The sequence below is a fragment of the Macrobrachium nipponense genome, chromosome 2 (genome assembly GCF_015104395.2).
Source record: "Macrobrachium nipponense isolate FS-2020 chromosome 2, ASM1510439v2, whole genome shotgun sequence".
NCBI lineage: Eukaryota > Metazoa > Arthropoda > Malacostraca > Decapoda > Palaemonidae > Macrobrachium > Macrobrachium nipponense.
Window position 1 is genome coordinate 158,842,285 of NC_087201.1, and position 20,606 is coordinate 158,862,890.

At 43.6% G+C, this 20,606-nt stretch overlaps 1 protein-coding gene across 3 annotated transcripts in view; it reads left to right on the forward strand.

The window, feature by feature from the left end:
* Positions 1-20,606, forward strand: part of LOC135221074 (tRNA (cytidine(32)/guanosine(34)-2'-O)-methyltransferase-like) — a 40,946-nt gene that overhangs the window by 12,520 nt on the left and 7,820 nt on the right. For all 3 annotated transcript variants that reach the window (XM_064258845.1, XM_064258843.1, XM_064258844.1), the window contains exons 2-4: positions 15,749-16,012; positions 18,171-18,240; positions 19,230-19,411. In XM_064258845.1, coding sequence (XP_064114915.1) covers positions 15,892-16,012; positions 18,171-18,240; positions 19,230-19,411 — 373 coding nt within the window. In that variant the 5' untranslated portion in view covers positions 15,749-15,891. The remainder of the gene's footprint in view (positions 1-15,748; positions 16,013-18,170; positions 18,241-19,229; positions 19,412-20,606) is intronic.

Sequence of the window (20,606 nt, forward strand, 5' to 3'; positions counted from 1 at the left end):
GGTTTCTCCTCTGGCCCAAGCGCCTTTTCGAGGGAGAAAACCCAAGCGCTTCTTTCGGCCGAAATCGAATTTGCGACCTCAGTCTAAGGCTCGACCAAGGTTAACAAACCTTCCAAATGAAAGCTCGGTTCTTCATGCACCAGTGGGAGCCAGGCTGGCTCTGTTTTGGGAGGAATGGGAAAACAGAGGAGCAGAAGCCTGGGTAGTGCAAGTACTCAAGTTCGGCTATCGTATTCCTCTCGTTCACCTCCCTCGCTCTCACCTGTGCCAATTCCATTCCAGGCATACTCTCCGGGCTCAGACAAAATTTCTGGCGCTAGCCGCAGAAGTGGAAGCGCTTGTTCTCAAAGAAGCGATAGAACAGATAGAAGGGGATTTTCCTCCAGGCTTTTACAATCGCCTTTTTGTAGTTCCCAAGTCATCAGGGGGCTGGAGGCCGGTTTTGGATGTGAGCGCCCTGAACTTGCATGTCCAGAAAACAAAATTCATATGGAGACCACTCGGTCGGTTCTGGAGTCCATCAGACAGGGGGATTGGATGGTCTCTCTGGACATGCAAGACGCTTATTTTCACATTCCGATACATCGCGAATCTCGGAAGTACCTGAGGTTCTGTTCGAAGGCAAGGTGTTTCAGTTTCGGGCGCTTTGCTTCGACTAGCGACCGCTCCTCAAGTTTTCACCAGGGTTCTATCCCCGATAGGAAGCTGGCTACACATATTAGGAGTAAGAATCTCCCTCTATCTGGACGATTGGCTTCTCCGGTCGGAATCAGAGAGTCGGTGCATGAAGGACCTTGGAACAACTCTGGATCTTGCCAGAAAGTTAGGAATTCTGGTCAAACAAACAGAAGTCCCAGTTGGTTCCATCTCAGAGCATCCTTTATTTGGGGTATGATTCTGAATGCTCAAGTTTTTCGGGCTTTCTGTCCCCGAAGAGGGTTCAAGGCTGTCTGGAGACAGTTCAGGAGTTCTTGGACAAAAAGGTAAGTTCTGCCAATCAGTGGATGAGGCTCCTGGGCAAATTGACGTCAGTGGAGAAATTTGTGACGTTGGGAAGACTGCACATGAGACCTCTGCAGTTTTTCCTGAGAGCCTCTTGGTGCAGGAAGACACAACCAGATCGATTACCTTTCCTGTCACAGATCAAATAAAAGAGGACCTAAGGTGGTGCTCTCTTGAGCAAGGTTGGAAGAAGGGTTAGATCTACGACCCATCCTCCCCGAACCTACAGTTCTTTTCCGACGCATCGGACACAGGTTGGGGAGCCCTACTGGGAAATCAACGGACTTCAGGAGCTTGGTCGGAGAAGGAGAAGAAGTTCCACATAAATGTAAAGGAACAACTGTTAGCAATTTTCTAGGGCTCAGACAGTTTCGGAGCTTAGTAGAAGGCCGAGTAGTGGCAGTGCATTCCGACAACTCCACGGCTCTCTCGTACGTGCGGAAACAGGGGGGGACTCAGTCTTTCTCTCTGTACGAAGTAGCCAAGGATCTCCTCCTGTGGTCAAACGACGCGAAAGGTTCAGCTAGTCCCGAGATTTGTTCCGGGAAAGATGAACGTCCTGGCGGACGAGTTAAGTCGTCAACAGCAAGTGTTACCTCTGGAGTGGACTTTGGACAACAAGATTTGTCAGAAAACTTTGGCGCCTTTGGGGACGACGTCAATAGAACCTGTTCGCGACATCGAGGAACAACCGTCTTCCTCTCTTTTGTTCTCCAGTCCCAGATCCTCTAGCTTGGTCGGTGGACGCAATGCTGTTGGAGTGGTCGGGTCTGGAAGCTTATGCATTCCCTCCGTTCGGTCTAATAAGAGAGGTGCTGAACAAGTTCATGTCGCACAGCAATGTAACGCTAACGTTAATCGCTCCCTTTTGGCCCTTTTGGCCCAGGAAAGAGTGGTTCCCGGACCTTCTCCAGTTGTTAGTAGACTTCCCCAGACTTCTTCTCCAGAGAAGTGGCTTCTCAAACAACCTCACTTCAAGAGGTTCCACCAAAACTTGTCCGCTCTAGCTCTGACAGGGTTCAGACTGTCCGGAATCTTGTCAGAGCGAAAGGATTTTCAAGAAGAGCTGCAGAAGCTATCGCTCGTTGTAGGAGAGAGTCTTCTAACAAACTCTATCAAGGGAAGTGGAGAATCTTCAGAGAGTGGTGTAGAAGTGCTAAAGTCTCTACTTCTGCGACCTCTTAACAGAAATAGCAGATTTTCTTCTATTTCTTAGGAACTCTAAGAAACTGGCTCCTTCGACGATCAGAGGTATAGAGCCATGCTCTCTTCGGTTTTCGGACGACATCGGTTTGGATATTTCCTCCAATTCAGATCTGTCGGACCTCATTAGGTCTTTCGAAACCACTAAGCTCCCGCAAGATACAGTGGCTTGGAACTTAGATGTGGTGCTTAAGTTCCTCAAGGGTCCACCGTTTGAGCCTTTGAAGTCGGCTTCACTCAGGAAACTTGACTAAGAAGGCACTCTTTCTTATTGCACTAGCTTCTGCTAAGCGTGTCAGCGAATTGCACGCTATAGACAAAAGAGTCGGTTTCTCTCAAGGCAATGCTGTATTTTCGGTATCTTTGACCTTTCTAGCCAAAAAATGAGAATCCTTCTAATCCTTGGCCGAGGGAGTTTTTGTGGTAAGGAACTTATCTGATTTGGTTGGACATGAGGAGGAAGAAAGGCTCTTATGCTCCAGTCAGGGCTATTAAGCAGTATCTGTTTGCCACTAAGGGTATCAGAGGACAATCTTCTAAGCTCTGGACCTCGGTTCAAAATCCCTCTCGTCCTCTTTCTAAGAATGCTATATCGTTCTTTATTAGAGAGCTTATCAAGGGAAGCTCACTCGCAGTCCGAGAACGACAATCTTTCCGTTCTGAGAGTTAAAGCTCACGAGGTTAGAGCAGTGGCAACTTCTTTAGCATTCAGAAAGAATTTATCTTTAGCTTCGATTCTTCAGAGGACGTTCTGGAGATCGAATTCGGTTTTTGCGAGTCATTATCTCAAAGAGATAGAAACGGTTTTCGAGAATTGTAAAACGTTAGGTCCGGTGGCGGTTTCTGGCATGGTGTTGGGAGAAACGGCACAGGGGTCGTCACCTCTGCTAACTTTTCACCTTGAATAGGTGGTCGAGTTCAAGGGAAGCTGGGGGTACTGAGTACCTGGGATACTCACCAGTCTGTTAGGTCAGATTTTACAATGGTTGGGTATATATGTTTTTAAATCTGGTGTTGGTGACAAATGTTTTGTATGATTGAATTTCTGGTCTTAGCCCAGGGCAAGGGCAATCTTTGTTGTTTCTATCCTCCGTCAGTCAGCCTTGACTCGCTTGAACTACGGAAGGATTCCACTCCTGTAGAGGCTAACTTTGGGCAAATTCCAATTCCTCTACAATAGTAAGAAGAGCACCGACCAGAGGCAGTAACAGTCTGCTGTAGCTCTCTTACAAGGTAAGGTACAACAGACACCTTGAGTGTTTACTGGTATTGCAATAAATGTAACCATTTAAAAATACTAGTGGTCCACTGAATCCCACCTTCCCATAAATGTGTAATCAGCTCTATAATTGTTCGGTAAGACACTACAATAAAATGAAATTTTCATTATTAAAATGAAGTTTTATTGTATACTTACCGAACAATTATGATTATACCCACCCTCCTCCCCTTAGGTGGACGGACGGGCAGAAAGAATTGGATTCACCTGGGCAGTTGTACCTGGTTCTCCCGCGAGTGGAGGGAGATGACGTCATCACCACCAGTGTTGGCGACGCCGACGCGCTAAATTTGAATTTAGTATCCTGCCGCTCGTGGAAATCACGGCTCTATAATTGTTCGGTAAGTATACAATAAAACTTCATTTTAATAATGAAAATTTCATTTTTCCTAACTATACAAACCTGAGGTCCTTTACATATAGTCCCTCCTCATGCCACCCCTCACTCTGCGTATTTTGCATGGGCCAAAAGCAAAAGTGATTTGTTTACCTCCCAGTCGCGCGGCGCGCGACGATCGGACAAGCAGTTAACTACCGTTCTCCCCTTGTTCGAAGCTTACGACCGTTCCAGCTGCCGCTAGCTACTTCCTATTGTTAAAGGACCTCAGGTTTGTATAGTTAGGAAAAATGCAATTTTCGACAAATTGTCATTTTCGGACTACAAGAGACTTTCTCTTTTGCTGCTAAAGGAGTTCGGAGACTCCCTTCATCCTGCGGACCCTCCTTCACCAGGATCGTTGATGTCCAGCACTAAAGCTCTCAAAATCGTCTTCCTTCGTTAAGATGCGCCCCGCTCTTTGTATGAAAAAGGCATTGAAAACTTTTTCAGAGTGGTTGACTTCCAGAAGGGAAGCGGGCAAGACAGTTTTTTCCTGCCCTCCTTCCAAGTTAACAGGCAAACCAGGAAGGTGGTACGAGACCAAAGAGCCGATGGGGTTAGGCCTGCCTTCTTCCGCGGATGCGGATTTTGCTTCCTTAGTGGACTCTGCTAGGAGGAAGTCGTTGCTGTCTGCTAAGGCGACTTGGGGCATGTGTGAGCTGGACCACCTTCTAAAGGGCCTCTTTAAAACCCTTGAAGTCTTCAACTTTATGGACTGGGCGTTAGGAGCATTAGCGGAAGAGAGCTCAGGACACGGACTTTGTTTCCATGGAGGAACTTTCGAGCGTCCTGGCTTGCCTGGACAGAGCGGTCATGGACGGTTCTGTGGAAGTTGCCTCTCTTTTGGGACGGGAGTATTGAAGAAGAGATCTGTCTTTAAGCTCTTTCTTAGCAAGAGCAGTATCACCCTTGCAAAGGACATCTTTTCTTTTTGCTCCTTTATCCCCGCACCTTTTTTCCACAAGAGACGGTTAGAGAGGTTTCGAAATCTCTTACGGAGAAGGCAACTCAAGATCTACTCACTCACTCAGCCAAGAAGTTTAGGCCGGCAGTGCCGATAGAGAAGAAAGAGAGACCCTCTTAGAGGTCGAAGACCAGAGAGAAAGAGTAGACCATCTAGAAGGTCCTTCGGGAAGTCTAGATGAACAGCAAGTCCTCCAGACGAAAGTAGGCGCCAGGCTACTCCACTTTGCCAAAGTCTGGGCGCAGAAGGGAGCGGACTCCTGGTCCCTCTCTATCCTGAAAAAAGGATACTTGATCCCCTTCAGGGAAAATCCTCCCTTGACGACAACTCCAAGGGAGTTAACCGCCAGATACTCGGATCCGGTCCGAAAGCTTGCTATGTTGCAAGCAGTGGAACAGATGATTTTCCAAGGAAGCGGTAGAACTGGTTCAAGATCTCCAGTCCCCAGGATTCTACAATCGGCTATTCCTGGTACCGAAAGCATCGGGGGGATGGAGACCAGTTCTAGACGTCAGTGCCCTGAATTTCTTTGTCTTGAAGAAGAAATTTTCAATGGAGACGTCTTCCTCTGTTCTATCTGCTCTTCGTCCAGGGGACTGGATGGTGTCCCTGGACCTTCAGGATGCGTATTTCCATGTGCCAATTCATCCGGCAGCAAGGAAATATCTGAGGTTCATGTTCCAAGGGAAAGTGTTCCAGTTCCGAGCGATGTGCTTCGGACTTTCGACTGCCCCTCAAGTCTTTACGGACATCATGAAGAATGTAGCTTATTGGCTACATCTGGAAGGATCAGGATCTCGTTATATCTGGACGATTGGCTAATAAGAGCCCAATCGGAGAAAAAAAAAAATGTCTGGAGGACCTTTTAGTGACTCTAAAGTTGACAAAGTCCTTAGGACTTTTAGTAAATCACGAGAAATCCATGCTGACAATCCCCAGCAAAGTATTGTCTATCTGGGGATTCAGATGGATTCTCGGGATTTTTTCTAGCGTATCCTTCGCAGGAGGAAAGGAGAGAACGCTGCCTAGAAAAGGTGTCAGTCTTCTTAAGGAAAGAACATGTTCCGCGAGGGAATGGATGAGCTTGCTGGGGACCCTCTCCTCGATGGAACAGTTCGTTTCCTAGGAAGACTTCACCTACGACCCCTTCAATTTTATCTGAGGAGAAGTGGGATTGGAAGTCCAACAATCTGGGAGAGACTTTTCCATCTCGAAACGGATCAAGGAGAATATCCGTTGGTGGTTAGATCCACAGAAACTGAGCAAAGGAATCTCCCTTCGCTTACAGAACCCGCGCCTAGCGTTGTTTGCAGACGCCTCAGATTCAGGGTGGGGAGCGACCCTAGGTTCGCAAGAAGTGTCAGGCATTTGGGAAGGAGAACAAGTGTCCTGGCACATCAACAAGAAAGAGCTAACAGCCATTCATCTAGCTTTGGTTCATTTCGAGGGAACAGGTCTCAGGTCTGGGGATTCAGATTCACTCGGACAACACAAACAGCCCTCGCTTATATAAAGAAGCAAGGGGGGACGCATTCCTTTCCCTGTACGAATCAGCAAAGGATCTGCTGATTTGGGCACAGGAAAGGAAGATCTCTCCTCACAAGTTTGTACAGGGAGAGAAAAATGTCCGGGCAGATCTGTTAAGCAGAAAGATCAAGTCCTACCCACACGGAATGGACTCTCAATCTCAGTTTGTTCACGAAAACTTACCTCAGATCATATATATAGCTGTATTTCTCCGACGTCCGACAGAATTTCAACAACTCTCCGGACACGGCAGTGGGCGGCCAAGGTGGTTAGTACCCATTCCCGCCGCTGGGAGGCGGATATCAGGAATCATTCCCATTTTCTATTCAGATTTTTCTCTGTCGCTGTCGCGGAGTGAAAACACCTGTTTCCACTACCTCCGCCTAGGATTTTGAAACTTCATTAGCCGCTTAAGTATCCTACTTATTTTTTGAATGATTGACTTGGATTTGTGGCTAGGCATACGCTATCATAAATTAATTAAAATTTTTTCATTGCATATGATGTCTGAATCTAGTTAGCCTAGTTTCAGATTTTTGTTGTCTGCAACGGGTAAGGGGAGGCTACCGAAACCTTCGGTAGACACTCGTTTTAGTATACATGTTTTCTTTGTTGAGAGATCAATGTATTAGTGTAATGTTGACTGATTCCGAAAGAGACGTATGATTCGTATGTACGCAAATTAGAGCGTGATAGAATCAGGAGGTCTTCCTCCACAGTACCAGTAGACTTTATTTTGCCTAACCCTGTGGTATGGCTTACGGGCCTAGAGGAAGTTTCTGTGAGAAGTAATGCCCTTTCTATTATTGTGGGATTACATCAAGTAAGCTTTGAAAAAGTGCTCGCTCTCCAATCAGTGTTGTAGTGTAGTGATGTTGATTTTGCCCCTGTGTTGTGGAGGGGGCGTCAGATCGGTCCTATAACGCCTCTAGGTCTAAACCTCTGTCGGACTCCCAGGACCAGTGGCAGTTGAAACAAGTTGAAAAACCGAAGGAGGGTTACGGGAACCCCCCACCGATCTGGCGTCCCTTCGGCAGGATAAGGCTGCCAAAGATCGTGCACGTGCACGAATCATGAAAGATTGCTTCTCGTCTCCGAGGCGTCCTCCCCGCAAGGTTGGAGCTCTCGGAAGGACTCGCGCCCTCTAAGAAGCTTTAGAGAAGAGGACGCTTCACGTCCTCTCTCTCGTCAGGAGGGAACGTCAGATCCGCCCCATAACGCCTCTAGGCCTGGACCTCTGTCGGACTCCCAGGATAGGGAGAGGGCATGTCGAAAGCCGAAGGAGGGTTACGGGGAACCCACATCGATCTGGCGTCCCTTCGGCTTGACTTAATATCGATAAGCGTGACAAAGACGCAAAATGTCGCACAGGCGGACTGTCGTCTGGTCAAGAGATTAAAAATGTCCTTAAGGCAGGACCCTCACAAGGACGCCTTTCGAGACATTCAACGCTCTATCGAGAGGAAGACTTCGTTTGCACTTCCTCCATCTAGACTGAAAGGGAGAGCTGGGATCTGGTACGAAACAGGAGAAGAAGCAGGATTGAAAGCACCGTCTTCTTCTCAAGGAGATTCGCCAATTTGGTGGACGCTCCAAGGAGGTCTTATTTGTCATCGGCTAAGGTTTCCTCCTCCCCTCATGGCGTTATGTATACGTTATGTGACGTTCGCTTTACTACGAAACGGGATATTGTTCAAGCTCATAAGATTGACGTCCGGCAAGCTGATTTGCATAGTCAAATAGCTCGCCAAGACGCATCTTACTCGTCCCTAAGGGACGCTCTGTCACGGGACAGAGATGCTGGACAGGACTATCCTAGTTTTTCGACAGGAGAAGGGCAAAGAATTCCTCATACCCAAGAACACACAGGGCGTCCTTTTAAATGCCCTTCTGCAGTGTCGATGACCGTGACAAAGACGCAAGATGTCGCACAGCCGGCCGTCGTTTTTGTCAAGAGTGGCGAACGTCCTGAAGACTCGTCCTGATGACGATCACCGTACTTATGCTTAGGACGCTCGCGTTTCATGAGCGGCTCTCCCCCCCCCTCGCCAGGAAGCCTCTCAAGTTACTCGTGTTGACGCACGTCATTCACTATGACGCTTCCCTTGATGTTCGTCACTCTTCTATTCCGGACGCTCTTCAAGACGCTCAAAGAATGCAATCAGGACGTTCGGCAAGCACCTCGCGACGATGCCTTTCGGAACGCTCGGCGTTCCTTTTTTTTTGAGCGCGTGTCTGGATATGTTCATTTGCATTACTAAGACGCAAAATGTTGCACAGGCGGCCACCGTCTTTGTTAGAAGGTAACGAAAGTCTTTAAGGCGTCTTGGAGACGATAGCCTTACGTCTTCCTATAGTGCTCTCACACTTCAGGAGCAGCGTGCGGCTCTCCAGGACGCTTTTCGGGTGGCCTTTCAGAAGACGCTCGACGTCATAAACATTGATAAGCTTTTGGAAGACGCTCGATGTCTTACACATCTGGACGCTCGCCAGGACGCTAGCGAGGACGCTCGCCAGGACGCTAGCGAGGCACGCTTTGAAGACGCTCGGCATCCTACACGTCATGACGCTCGGTAGAGCACTTGCCAGGACGTTCTTCAGAACGATAGGCGTCCTACGCATCAAGACGTTCGGCAGGATTCCTGCAAGAACGCTCTTCAAGAGAGCGTCGTCGAAGTAGAGGAAGGAGTTTGGTCTCGTCAAGATGTCTACTTCTCTTTCTACGAAGGGAGCGTTCAGAGAATCCATCACTTGATGAATTCCAGGAAAACTGTAAGCAGATTTCGGTGTCATAAAACGCCTCGTCTGCTTTCGGGATTGCGCTGCCGAAGGGAACATTAAGGTCATTCCTGTCGTAAGCCCAGTCTCTAATCAGGAATCCTGCCCCCCCTTCCTCGATTTCGAATGCGGAATCGGGAAGGCTATATGCTCGAATTCCTGGATTACTTTCCGTCATGCAATTGGGTTAGTTCTCATTGACAAAGTTTCTTTAATAACATTTTATCGCATAAGCGGATAAGTAACAAAATTTCGAAAGAGCTCTCATTCATTAGTCAGAGGCTCATCCAGGAAAAAGACTTATAGACTACGTCCATGAAGTCTTATGTCAAATATCATAAGAAGCTTGAACTTTCCTTTTCGATCTTCGGTTCTCACTTGAGGATTTCCATTTGAATAATATTATTCCTTTTCTTGGCAAAGAGAATGAAGACAGTCGATTTCCATTCTCTCTCTCTTCCTCGTCGAGGAAAGAATGTAGTAGAGAATTAGATGTTCAAGTGACTGCAATACTTAGGTATTTTATCTTCGCGTCATATTACTAATGTAAAGTTCAAGAAGGTGAACATAAGCTGCTGCCTGTAACTGTCACAGTGGTCTCACACTGTCACCAAACTCAGTGTTAGGTAGCGTTGTATGCTCAGTCGGTTACGTCTCTCTCTCCCGCGGGATTGATTACGAACCGTATCTCTGCCCTACAATCATGACTTTTGCCTCGGGTTGAGGGGATTTCTGGTAATCATGAATAAACGACTTCCTTTTGCTAAGAAATTTTCAACAGAGATATCTCTTAGACATGTTCGGCGCTGCTTACCGCACTGTAACAGAATTCTGTACGAGTCTACCGCAGCATAGCACTATAATAATGCTCTCCTGCTTATGCAAAGCGCAGCCTTATTAGGGAAGGAAGCATGCTTAGGGAGGGAATGGATGAGTCTGCTGGGGACCATTTCCTCGCTGGAGAAGCTTGTTTCCCTGAATAGACTGCAATTCAGACCTCTACAGTTTTTCCTACAGGAGAACTGAAATAACATCAAAGATCTAGAGATAATTCTAAACGTCTCTCAATGGGTTAGGATCACCTCAGGTGATAATGAGAGGGAGCCAGGCATCCGGACAGAGGTCCTGGCACATAATCTAAAGAATTGGAAGCAATTTGGTTGGCTCTCCAGTTCCTCGAAGAGTGAGGTTTTGGTCGAGTGGTCCAAATCATCTCAGATAATTCCGCACGCTCTCTCATATCCCAAGAAAAGAGAGATGGTTATCGGCAATAGGCACGGAACGTAACGATCCGTAAGAGGTTCGTTACACGATTGCACGTCCGTGCGGATCTTCTCGATCGACGGCAGCAACTACTGACGTTTGACTTTTGAGTAATCCTCGCTTAGAAGTATGTCGAGAGTTGTGGAGACTTTGGGGACGTCCTTTCGTAGATTTTGCAATATTGAAGACGAAGAAGCTTCCTCTACGTTGCGCCCTTATTCTCGATCCGAGAGAGTCGGTAGCAATAGACGCCATCCTATAGTATGGAATGGGGATAGTTGGTTAGCACTTTTCCCCTATTCAAAAGCTTAGGAAATGTAATAAGATAATCGCTGGCGTCAGAGGGAAGTGGAGAAAGACGCTGATCGCCCCATGTTGGCCTTCGAGAGGCTGGATTCACAGAGGTCACGTCCTTCAGAGAGCACTTTCCAAGGACCCTTCCCGAGAGAATCGGTCTACTCTAACAGCCCTCACTTCGAGAGGTACCTAAAATCTCTCCGCTCTGAGTCTGAATGCGTTCAGACTGTCAAGAAGCGAGAGGATCTTCAAGATTAATTGCAAGTCTCATTGCCAAAGCAAAGCAGTGCTGCATATTTTGCAGTGTACCAAATCGGAGTGGGCCGTTTCTGGACATAGGGCAGGAGAATGACTGTTCCTCTACCTCTGACCTCTGTGAATGACTTTACCGCCTTCCCATTCCGTCTGAAGTATGGGATAAGCTAACAGTCCCAACGATTGTAGAATACGGAAATATGTTGTTGACGGCCTCTAGGCTCAGAGATTCGGATCTGTCAAAACAACAAAGCCCTTCACGATCTTTGAGGGTCTGCGGAAATCTTGATGGAACTTAGACGTAGTCTGAAGTTCTTGATGTCAAAGCATTTCGAACCTCTCCTTTCTGTAAACTTAATACACGTGACCAGAAAGGCTAATTTTCTAACCACTCTGGCTACGGCAATGAGGGTTAGTGAGGTTTTAGCCATCATCAGAGGTTTTGGCTTTAGAGGACATAATTCGGTGTCCTCTAAGCCTTCCGTCTTGCTAAGAACGAAAACCCGTCTAACCCTTGGCCCAGAGCCTGGAGATCAAGGGGATGGCACAAATTATTGGGCAAGAGCCACAGAGAGTCCTGTGCCCTGTCGGGGCTCTCAAGTTTTATCTTGATAAAACTAAAGAAAGTCAAGGTCATTCGGACAATCTGCGGTGTTCCGTAAAATAAAAAGACCAGACTTGCCCATGTCGAAGAACGCCCTGGCGTTATTTTTAAGGAGTCTTTCTAAGAGGCTCATTCGTCATGTTTGAACAAAGATTTGAAACCTTTTAAAGTAAGTGCTCACGAGAGGTGAGGGCGCGGCCTCGAAGCATTTCAACAGAGCATGACACTCAGTAATATCCTGAGTGCCACGTTTGAGCGAAGCAACTCTGTGTTCGCTTCACACTCCGACGGGATGTGAAGACGACATATGAGATCTGCGAGTCGCTAGGACCCATACATATCCGTAGAAATATTATTGGAGGCAGGAAGCAGCACGAATCCTATCCTATAGAAAAAGGGATAGGTGTGCTTTTAACTTTGAAGGGTTGGTCGCTTGAGGCGCTTTCCCTTTCGTTAGCCTAGAAGTTATAGGGACTAACTTCGATAGGTTAGGTCAGGTGGTGGTTTTAGCTTCGTTGCCCTCACAGTATGGTCAATATGGTCTAGTCACATTGTGGTCACGCCCCCGTTGACAGATCATCTAGAGCGCACCAACTACACAGGTCACTACCTTGTTGGCAACTCTAGTAAAGCAAAAGCAGACTTCGGTGACAGTAATCAAGAAGTCAGCTATGCTAACAGGTAAGGAATCAAGATGTCAATCATCTGCACTTGAGGTGTTTCCTAAATCCTTCTATTCTGTCCCTTCCCACCTCCAATGGTGGGATTCAGCTATATATATATCTGACAGGTAAGTTTCGTGAACAAAATGTTATTGTTATGATACAATAAAGTTTGTTCATACTTACCTGGCAGATATATATAATTAAAGTACCCACCCACCTCCCCTCAGGGGACAGTGGTATGAAAAATCTGAATAGAAAATGGGAATGATTCCTGATATCCGCCCTCCCAGCGGCGGGAATGGGTACTAACCACCTGGCCGCCCACTGCGTGTGCCGGGAGTTTTGAAATTCTGTCGGACGTCGGAGAATACAGCTATATATATATCTGCCAGGTAAGTATGAACAAACTTTATTGTATCATAACAATAACATATTTGCCAACAACTGTGGCATCTGTGGGGAAGGCCCAATATAGACCTGTTCGCGACCAACAAGAACCACAGATTAGAAACCTATTGCTCCCCGATCTCGGATCCTCAAGCAGTAGCAGTAGACAGCTTTCTGCTAGATTGGACGGGCTTGGACGCGTACGCCTTCCCTCCTTTCAAGATAGTAGGAGAAGTGTTGAGGAAGTTCGCTTGCTCGGAAGGAACAAGAATGACCCTCATCGCTCTCGATTGGTTCACAGAGGTGCTGGAGTGGTTAGTGGATTTTCCAAGATCGCTTCCACTAAGGAACGATCTTCTCAAACAACCCCACTTCGACAGGTTTCACAAAAACCTCCCCGCTCTAAGTCTGACCGCCTTCAGACTGTCGAAGGACTTGTCAGAGCAAGGGGCTTTTCACGAGAAGTGGCGAAGGCTATTGCAAGAGCCAGAAAGAGTCTCCACTTCTAAAGTATATCAGTCGAAGTGGGAGTTGTTAGAAGATGTGTAGGGAAAAGAAAATATCCTCCTCCAGTACCTCTGTAACTGAAATCGCAGATTTTCTCCTATATTTGAGAAAAGACTGTAACCTGGCAGTTTCAACAGTGAAGGGTTACAGAAGTATGCTGGCCTCAGTTTTTCGACATAGAGGAATAGATCTGACAAACAATAAAGATCTTCATGACCTTATAAGGTCTTTTGAGACCACGAAAGAACATGTAATCAAGAAGCCTAGCTGGAACTTGGATGTGGGGTCCTCAAGTTCCTAATGTCGGAAAAATTCGTACCGTCTCACGCAGCTTCGTTTAGGGACTTAACAAGAAAGTCTTTATTCCTTTTTTGCGTTAGCAACAGCCAAGAGAGTGAGCGAGTTGCAAGCTTTGGAAGGTAAAGTGGGGTTTAAGAAAGATTCAGCGATTTGCTCCTTTCAACCATTTTTTTCTAGCGAAAAATGAAAATCCCTCAAAGCCTTGGCCAAGAAGCTTTGAGATAAAAGGAATATCTTCATTAACAGGGAGAGAACTAGAAAGGACTTTGTGTCCAGTCAGGGCACTCAAGTTCTACCTGGAGGAAGAAGAAGTTGCTGAAAGGTTACAGAAGAAAGCCTTTGGTGCTCTGTAAGAGATCCGAAAAGAGCGATTTCTAAGAACGCCCTTACATTCTTCATAAAAGATGTAATAAGGGAAGCTCACCTTAAATGCGAAGAAGAGCATTTCAAGGTTCTCAGAGTGAGAGCTCATGAAGTGAGAGCCATAGCTAACGTCGATGGCTTTTCACAAAAACATGGTCGCTTCAGGCTCTTATAGAGTCGACATTTGGAGATGTAATTCGGTGTTCGCCTCGAATTACCTAAGAGATGTTAAAATTTCGTACGAAAAGTGCTTTGCTCTGGGAGCGTATGTTTCGGCGAATTCAGTGCTGGGAGAAGGGGCTGAGGCTAATCCTTCCTATTTAGTTTAAGGCTTAAATTACTGTTTATTGGTGGTTGTTTTTATTGGTTAATTGTCAGAGGGAATAGGGACCCTCTTACAATTCATAGATTGTAACAAGACTAACATGGTCAGGTGATCGGGATGGCTTCAGTGCTCTTTGTGATTTGTTTAATAACCTTAACTCTGTCATGTAAGAGGGCGAGTCTCCATTGATATGACAAAAGGTCAAGGCTCTACCATGTAAGTGGGTCAGCCCCCATTGGTACGATCCAGAATTAGGCTCTGTCGCGTAAGCGGCTAGCCATTGACACGATCCAAAGAGTTATTCAACCATAGGTTCATTCCTCGTTGAAACTCTTGAGGCAAGCAGACTCATCGACAGTAGTCATGAAGTCTTCAGCCCAATAAGGTAGGAACTATGGATTATGTTATCCAAGAACATAGGTTGTTTTTTCCCTGTTTTTTTAATGTATTTAGTTAAGTATTATTTTGTTTTTAGCTGTCTCTTGCCCGCCACCAAGGGTGCCAATCAGCTAAGTATATATCTGCTGGGTAAGTTACTTGTACAAAAATGATATTGTTAAGATACAATAAAGTTTTGTACATACTTACTGGCGGCAGATATATACGATTAATGGCCCACCCAGCCTCCCCTCAGGAGACAGGTGTAAGAGAAATTATGGCTTAGAAAACGGGAATAGTTCCAGACCCCGCCACCCAGCGGCGGGAATGGTGGATCACCTGACCTACCTGTCGCGTGTGCCGCGAGTTTTGAAATTCTGTCGGGACGACCGAGTCTATAGCTAAGTATATATCTGCCAGGTAAGTATGTACAAAACTTTATTGTATCTTAACAATATCATTTTCACCTTGTACTTGCTGAAAATTGTGGGTCCACTATACCTCAAGACTCTCAAAGTATTTTTCACTTACTTTAAGAAATAAGATCAATGTTTTCCACATCCAGTGAAGGATACATGTTAAGTAGTAAAAATACTTGAATGGTAATATTAGTGATAACAGACTTGTGAAACTTATTTGTTTTCAAATTTAATCTCTAACAAAAGACAGCCATTCTCCTTCTGAATCTCCCTGAGAGAAAAGATGGCTGGGGCTAGGGGGAGCCTGAATACAGTGTGCTGTATGCGCAGGCATGAAAATAAGAAAATTGAAGGTCTGATGGCTGAGGTTGTTATAAATCAATTGCATAATACCATTAGGTGGGGAAAGTAAATATAAAAAAGAAATACTGTTGTGTGTTTGCCAGTTTCATCATTTGACTCTTCCTAACATATATTTGCTCAATTTTCTCATAAATGTTGGGGTTTGTAGGTTAATAAAACATAACTTAGTTGTTATATTCCCACCTCAACTCCTTGGACTGATTGAACATTTAGCTTGTCACATTTCTTAGTATGCTAAGAATTTCCTAAGTCAGTGTAAAGATGAGATTAGGCTTACATTCATAAACCAGGTACCATATCATTTGAAACTTGCCCCTCAATCTTTACCCACGAGAAGAGTGCAGCATTTATCAAATTTTAAGATTTTGTAACCTGTAAGTCATTATTTTTATTTGTTATATATTTTCTTTTTGAGTATTCATTCACTCTTACTCTGAAAGGCATACTATATCATAGATGGGGCACTAATGGCATATTCTGGAAATTTCAGGTAATTTCAGTTCTTTCTATTATTGAATAAAATTTTGGGGCAAAAGAGTATAAGTACATTATTGTGAAGTAATATCAGAAGGACACACTCAAGAAAACAAGTCTCTAGAAACAACAGAGAATCGTTGTAATAACAGAAAGAAAATGGGTCGCAGTTCCAAAGACAAACGTGATGTTTATTATCGTCTTGCCAAAGAGGAAGGCTGGAGGGCAAGAAGTGCTTTTAAGCTCATCCAGATTAATGAAGAATTCAATATTTTTGAAGGTAAGATTATGCTTCTTATTCCCACTTGTTATTGGCAATGGCTTGTCTAGTCTTTGAAGAGATTTATCTTTATTGCTTACATTAAGAAATTAAAAACAGTCTGCATTGTTATGTAACTTAATCCATCTTCATATAAAAGGGGAACACTGAATGGATCATTCTAACAAATGATTCAAACCTTTTTATTTATTTAAAAGTAAACCAGCTGTTGTTATATGTCACACTGTGGCGGGATCACAAGCTCAAAAAAACAAGCTGCAGAATCCCCCCCACCCCACATAAACTTAACCAATCCTGCTGCCAGACTCACCCTCAGCAACACTTTCCTCTTTACACTACGGAATACACGCCGGACAATTGACCTACCTACACAGAACAAAAACACAAACACATGTACTCATTTAACTCCAGATACTCAGGGCTATGCTGTGCTGTCCGCTGGTCGAGGTCACTGAGACACCACCAACAAAAAAGACAACAACCAAGAACCACAACCCAACAACTCAACAACACAGCAAACAAACAAGGACTACAACCACAACTCAACAACACAACTAACAAACAAGGAATACAACCACAACAAAAGACCACTGCACAAACAATCACCAACACAAAAATCAACAACACAAAAAGACAGCACACACACCCACCAACAACACCAAGAAATCACAACGGCTCACCAACAACAACCATCAACAACCCTCAACTATAACAACTCACAGGAACTCACAAGCACAACAAACCCAACAGCACATGCACAACAACTCCAAAGCAAACAGTATCAAACTCAACAACAACTAAACAACAAATCAGTAACACACAACTTAACTGACTTTCAGGGCTTTCAACACTTCACAGATCACTGCCGACACTACTGATCATCACCAGCTCTGACTCAAAACTCTGATCATAACTCTAACTCCAACTGCACCAGCAGACAACCCAGAACTCACCAACAGCCAATTCAATCGTTGACCATCCATTCACCAACTACGCTCTCTCTCTCTCTCTCTCTCATGGAAAAGCAAAACACAGATACATACCACACAATCTCAACAGCAATACAAACCACGAAACTCTCTCTCTCTCTCTCTCTCTCATGGAAAAGCAAAACACAGATACATACCACACGATCTCAACAGCAATACAAACCACGAAACTCTCTCTCTCTCTCTCTCTCTCTCTCTCTCTCTCTCTCTCTCAAGGACGTTGTCAAATGGAACTCCCATAACTCCTCCATTACACCCAGAGAAAGAATCTCTTTAAAACATTGTGTTGTGAACAGTAGTTTCATAAGTCCCAGTTACATTTGTCTTTTCTTACTTTTTATCTGTTCCCTTTGATCTTTTCCCACTCATAATTGTCCAAATTCAATTAATTTTTTTCTCTGTTTATCCATAATGTAAGAATAAATCCTTAAGAAAGTACAGAAGTGATAAATGAGTAGCCTTATCAAGTTTTATTATTCATTTATTTTTTCTATCACAGTTATCCAATTCGACTGGGTGTTCTTTATAGTTTGGGGTTCTGGGTTGCATCCAGCCTCCTTAGGAGTCCATAACTTTTCTCACTGTTTGCTGTCTGTAGAAGCACACTCCTCTGCATGAATCCTAGAGTTGCTTCAGCATCTAGTTTTTCCAGGTTCCTTTTCAGGGATCTTATGATCATGCCTAGTGTTCCTATGATTATGGGTAAAACTTCCACTGGCATATCCCATATTACCTTAGTTCCTTCTTGTCCTTTGTTGCTGGGTGTTATTTCTCTTTCCAATTCCTCTCTTTCTGTTGTCGAGAGCTAGTTCTGCTAATGTTCCTTACTTGGTCTGCCAGCCTCTGCTCTGTTTGAGGGGTGTTATTTCTCTCATTCCAGATGTTGACCAACCTTCCTCTGTATCCTCTTTCCGTCGGGTTGCTTCTGATGTCTAATGGACTTTCCTTTAATGATGACAGATCTGTAATACTCTCTAGAAAGTATTACAGATCTTTCAAGGAACAACCAAAGATCTTTTATGGAAAAAATATACTTTTTTTAGCTTTGGTACTGCTACTTTGTCTTAGCAGCTTAAATGTAACAATGATTTAGAAGTAATTTCTTTTGGCGTGAGTATGTTTATTTTCATATGAAACCCAGAATTATTTTGTTTCTTTAAATATTACAGGTGTAACTCGAGTTGTGGATTTGTGTGCTGCTCCTGGTAGCTGGAGCCAAGTGTTATCTCGTACATTAAGGTACAGTATCAAGGTTATACATATACCATTGTTTACAATAATAATTTACACAGTAGCCTTCACTTGTTTATTTAGTGAGTTTTAAACAAATCTAAAATCATTTTAACATTGTATCAAAGAACAAACCATCAGTTTTATGTGAACTTTTAAGGTTTACTATTTGCTATTAATTTCTATGCTAGTAGCCAGCTTCCTACTTTCTTCAGGCATATGCAGTATGGTTGCTTTTTTGTCTCAAGTAAGAACTGTATGGTGGTAGCTAGTGATGCAACCAGTTGTTGCCCAGTGACCTTAGAGATAGATTCATGTATAAATGAGGTTCCATGTTCAAGCTGATAATTAACTGTATGATCCCTTTTTTATCATCCAAAATCTCAGGCACAACATAAAATTTAGTTGCCAAAATAGTGTTTTGACTTTTTTTTTCAGTGTCAAATTCATTAAGCTTGTAAATTCACAGATAACATTATTTTCCCCACGAGTTAATTAAGTTTAAAGTATTAAATGTCAGCTTGACAGTTATTTCATATTGGATGATGTGACTGCATACGTACTGTAATAGCTCCAGAGTATTTTGCCTAACGAGTAACCAGATGATCATTATTAACGCTGTTAAGTACATAATAGGTGTGGATGAATGACAGCATACATAACTTTACAGCTGCTTTTCTGAGTAATCTTTAGTTTGTCTGTATTTAAGGGAGGAAAAAGGAGGCTTTTTTTTTTTTTTTTTTAAGTTAAGGATACCACCCAACTAAATTGCTTTGCTTCTTCAGGCTGATACTTTTGTATCCGGTCTTATATGTACTTTAACCAACCATAAGGGATTTGTAAAATAAGTAATTTGATTCAGAATGATTTGAATACAGTTCCATGAAATAAGCTAAATATGTACATATATTTTCTTATCTTTTGATAGTTGAATGATGATGCTTGCAAGCTGTGACTTTAGTTTAGTTTACTGATGGCTGCTGCCTTTGTATATTCAGGAGTGCTTCACCAGACCCAGCAAGTGTGAAAATTGTTGCAGTAGATTTACAGGCAATGGCACCTTTACCAGGGGTAGTTCAGATTCAGGGTGATATAACAAAGACCAGTACAGCAGAAGCCATCATAAGCCACTTTCAGGGAGAGACTGCACAGTTAGTGGTCTGTGATGGGGCGCCTGATGGTAAGTTTGTTTGAGAAAGTTTTACTGTCAAACATGTTGGGAAATGATAATAAATATTATTAGAAAAAATTAGCTGTTTTAACAACTCCATAAATTTGCAATTGCCTGTCTTCATGAAACACCCCAAAGGAAGAAGAAAACTCAACTGGTCAGTTATACATCTGAGCAGGACAGTGCCTCTGATGGTGGTTTAACTTGCTCCCAGTGTTTCTGGTAACAAAATAACACCATGTCATTTTAGCCTCTAATTTCTATATGGATTTCCTTATTTTTGCTCTTGTAATGGCATGTGCAGAAATTGACTTTTTCCTTAAAAGTTTCTTGATTATTCATTATTTGGTGATTTTTTTCAATGGCTGGAGTTGAGTGCCATTTTGCTACAGTTCCTCTGCTGTATATATGTGCCCATTTTCCTTTGAACAACTGTTGGTCAGTGTTACTATCTACTATATAGTTTGTTGTAGGTATTTTAATGTTACGTATTCTAGTCTCTATCTTTTTTGTGTAGTTTTTAAAGTCTAAATATTTGACTGCATACACTTCATTTCCTTTTTGGTATATGTATGTCAATTAATTTCAACAAAGTTCAGTTGCTTATTTTATGGTGCTTTAAATCATTGATTTTTCAATGTTGTATATTTTGGTATTCAATGCTTTCCATTTCTTTTGCCTTTTGTGGTTGTCACTGTTGCATAGTCTAACATATTTAATATATTCCAGTTATTCTCTTCCTTATTTTAGCACTTGTATCATACATAATAAATACATTTTCACAAAATTATGACAATTTAGATCTTTTATCTATGATACAAAAAATTACCTTTGCAGCCAATAGCAATGCAGGTAGAACTTACGCTAGTTGTGGTAAAAACTCATGTACTGTGTAGTGTGTTACCAGGGTCATATTTATGCCACTAGTAAAGATTAGTCTAAATATCAGTGGTTTTTGTGTTACAGCAGAAGTGCTATAAATGTCATAATTTGTAATTAATATCTGAACATCTCAAGACTCCTTTAATATTAGCCAATTCTCCATAGGGCTTGTCAAAAGTGTGCATGCATATGCGTGAGCCTCTGTGCCTCTCATGGTACTACCGTCTGTCTATTCTCTTGTTGTGATGCCTCCATCCCTTTTTATTTAATGCACTAGCAGTTATTATTTGCTTTCAAAGTAACTCCTCTTTTGGGCAGTGTG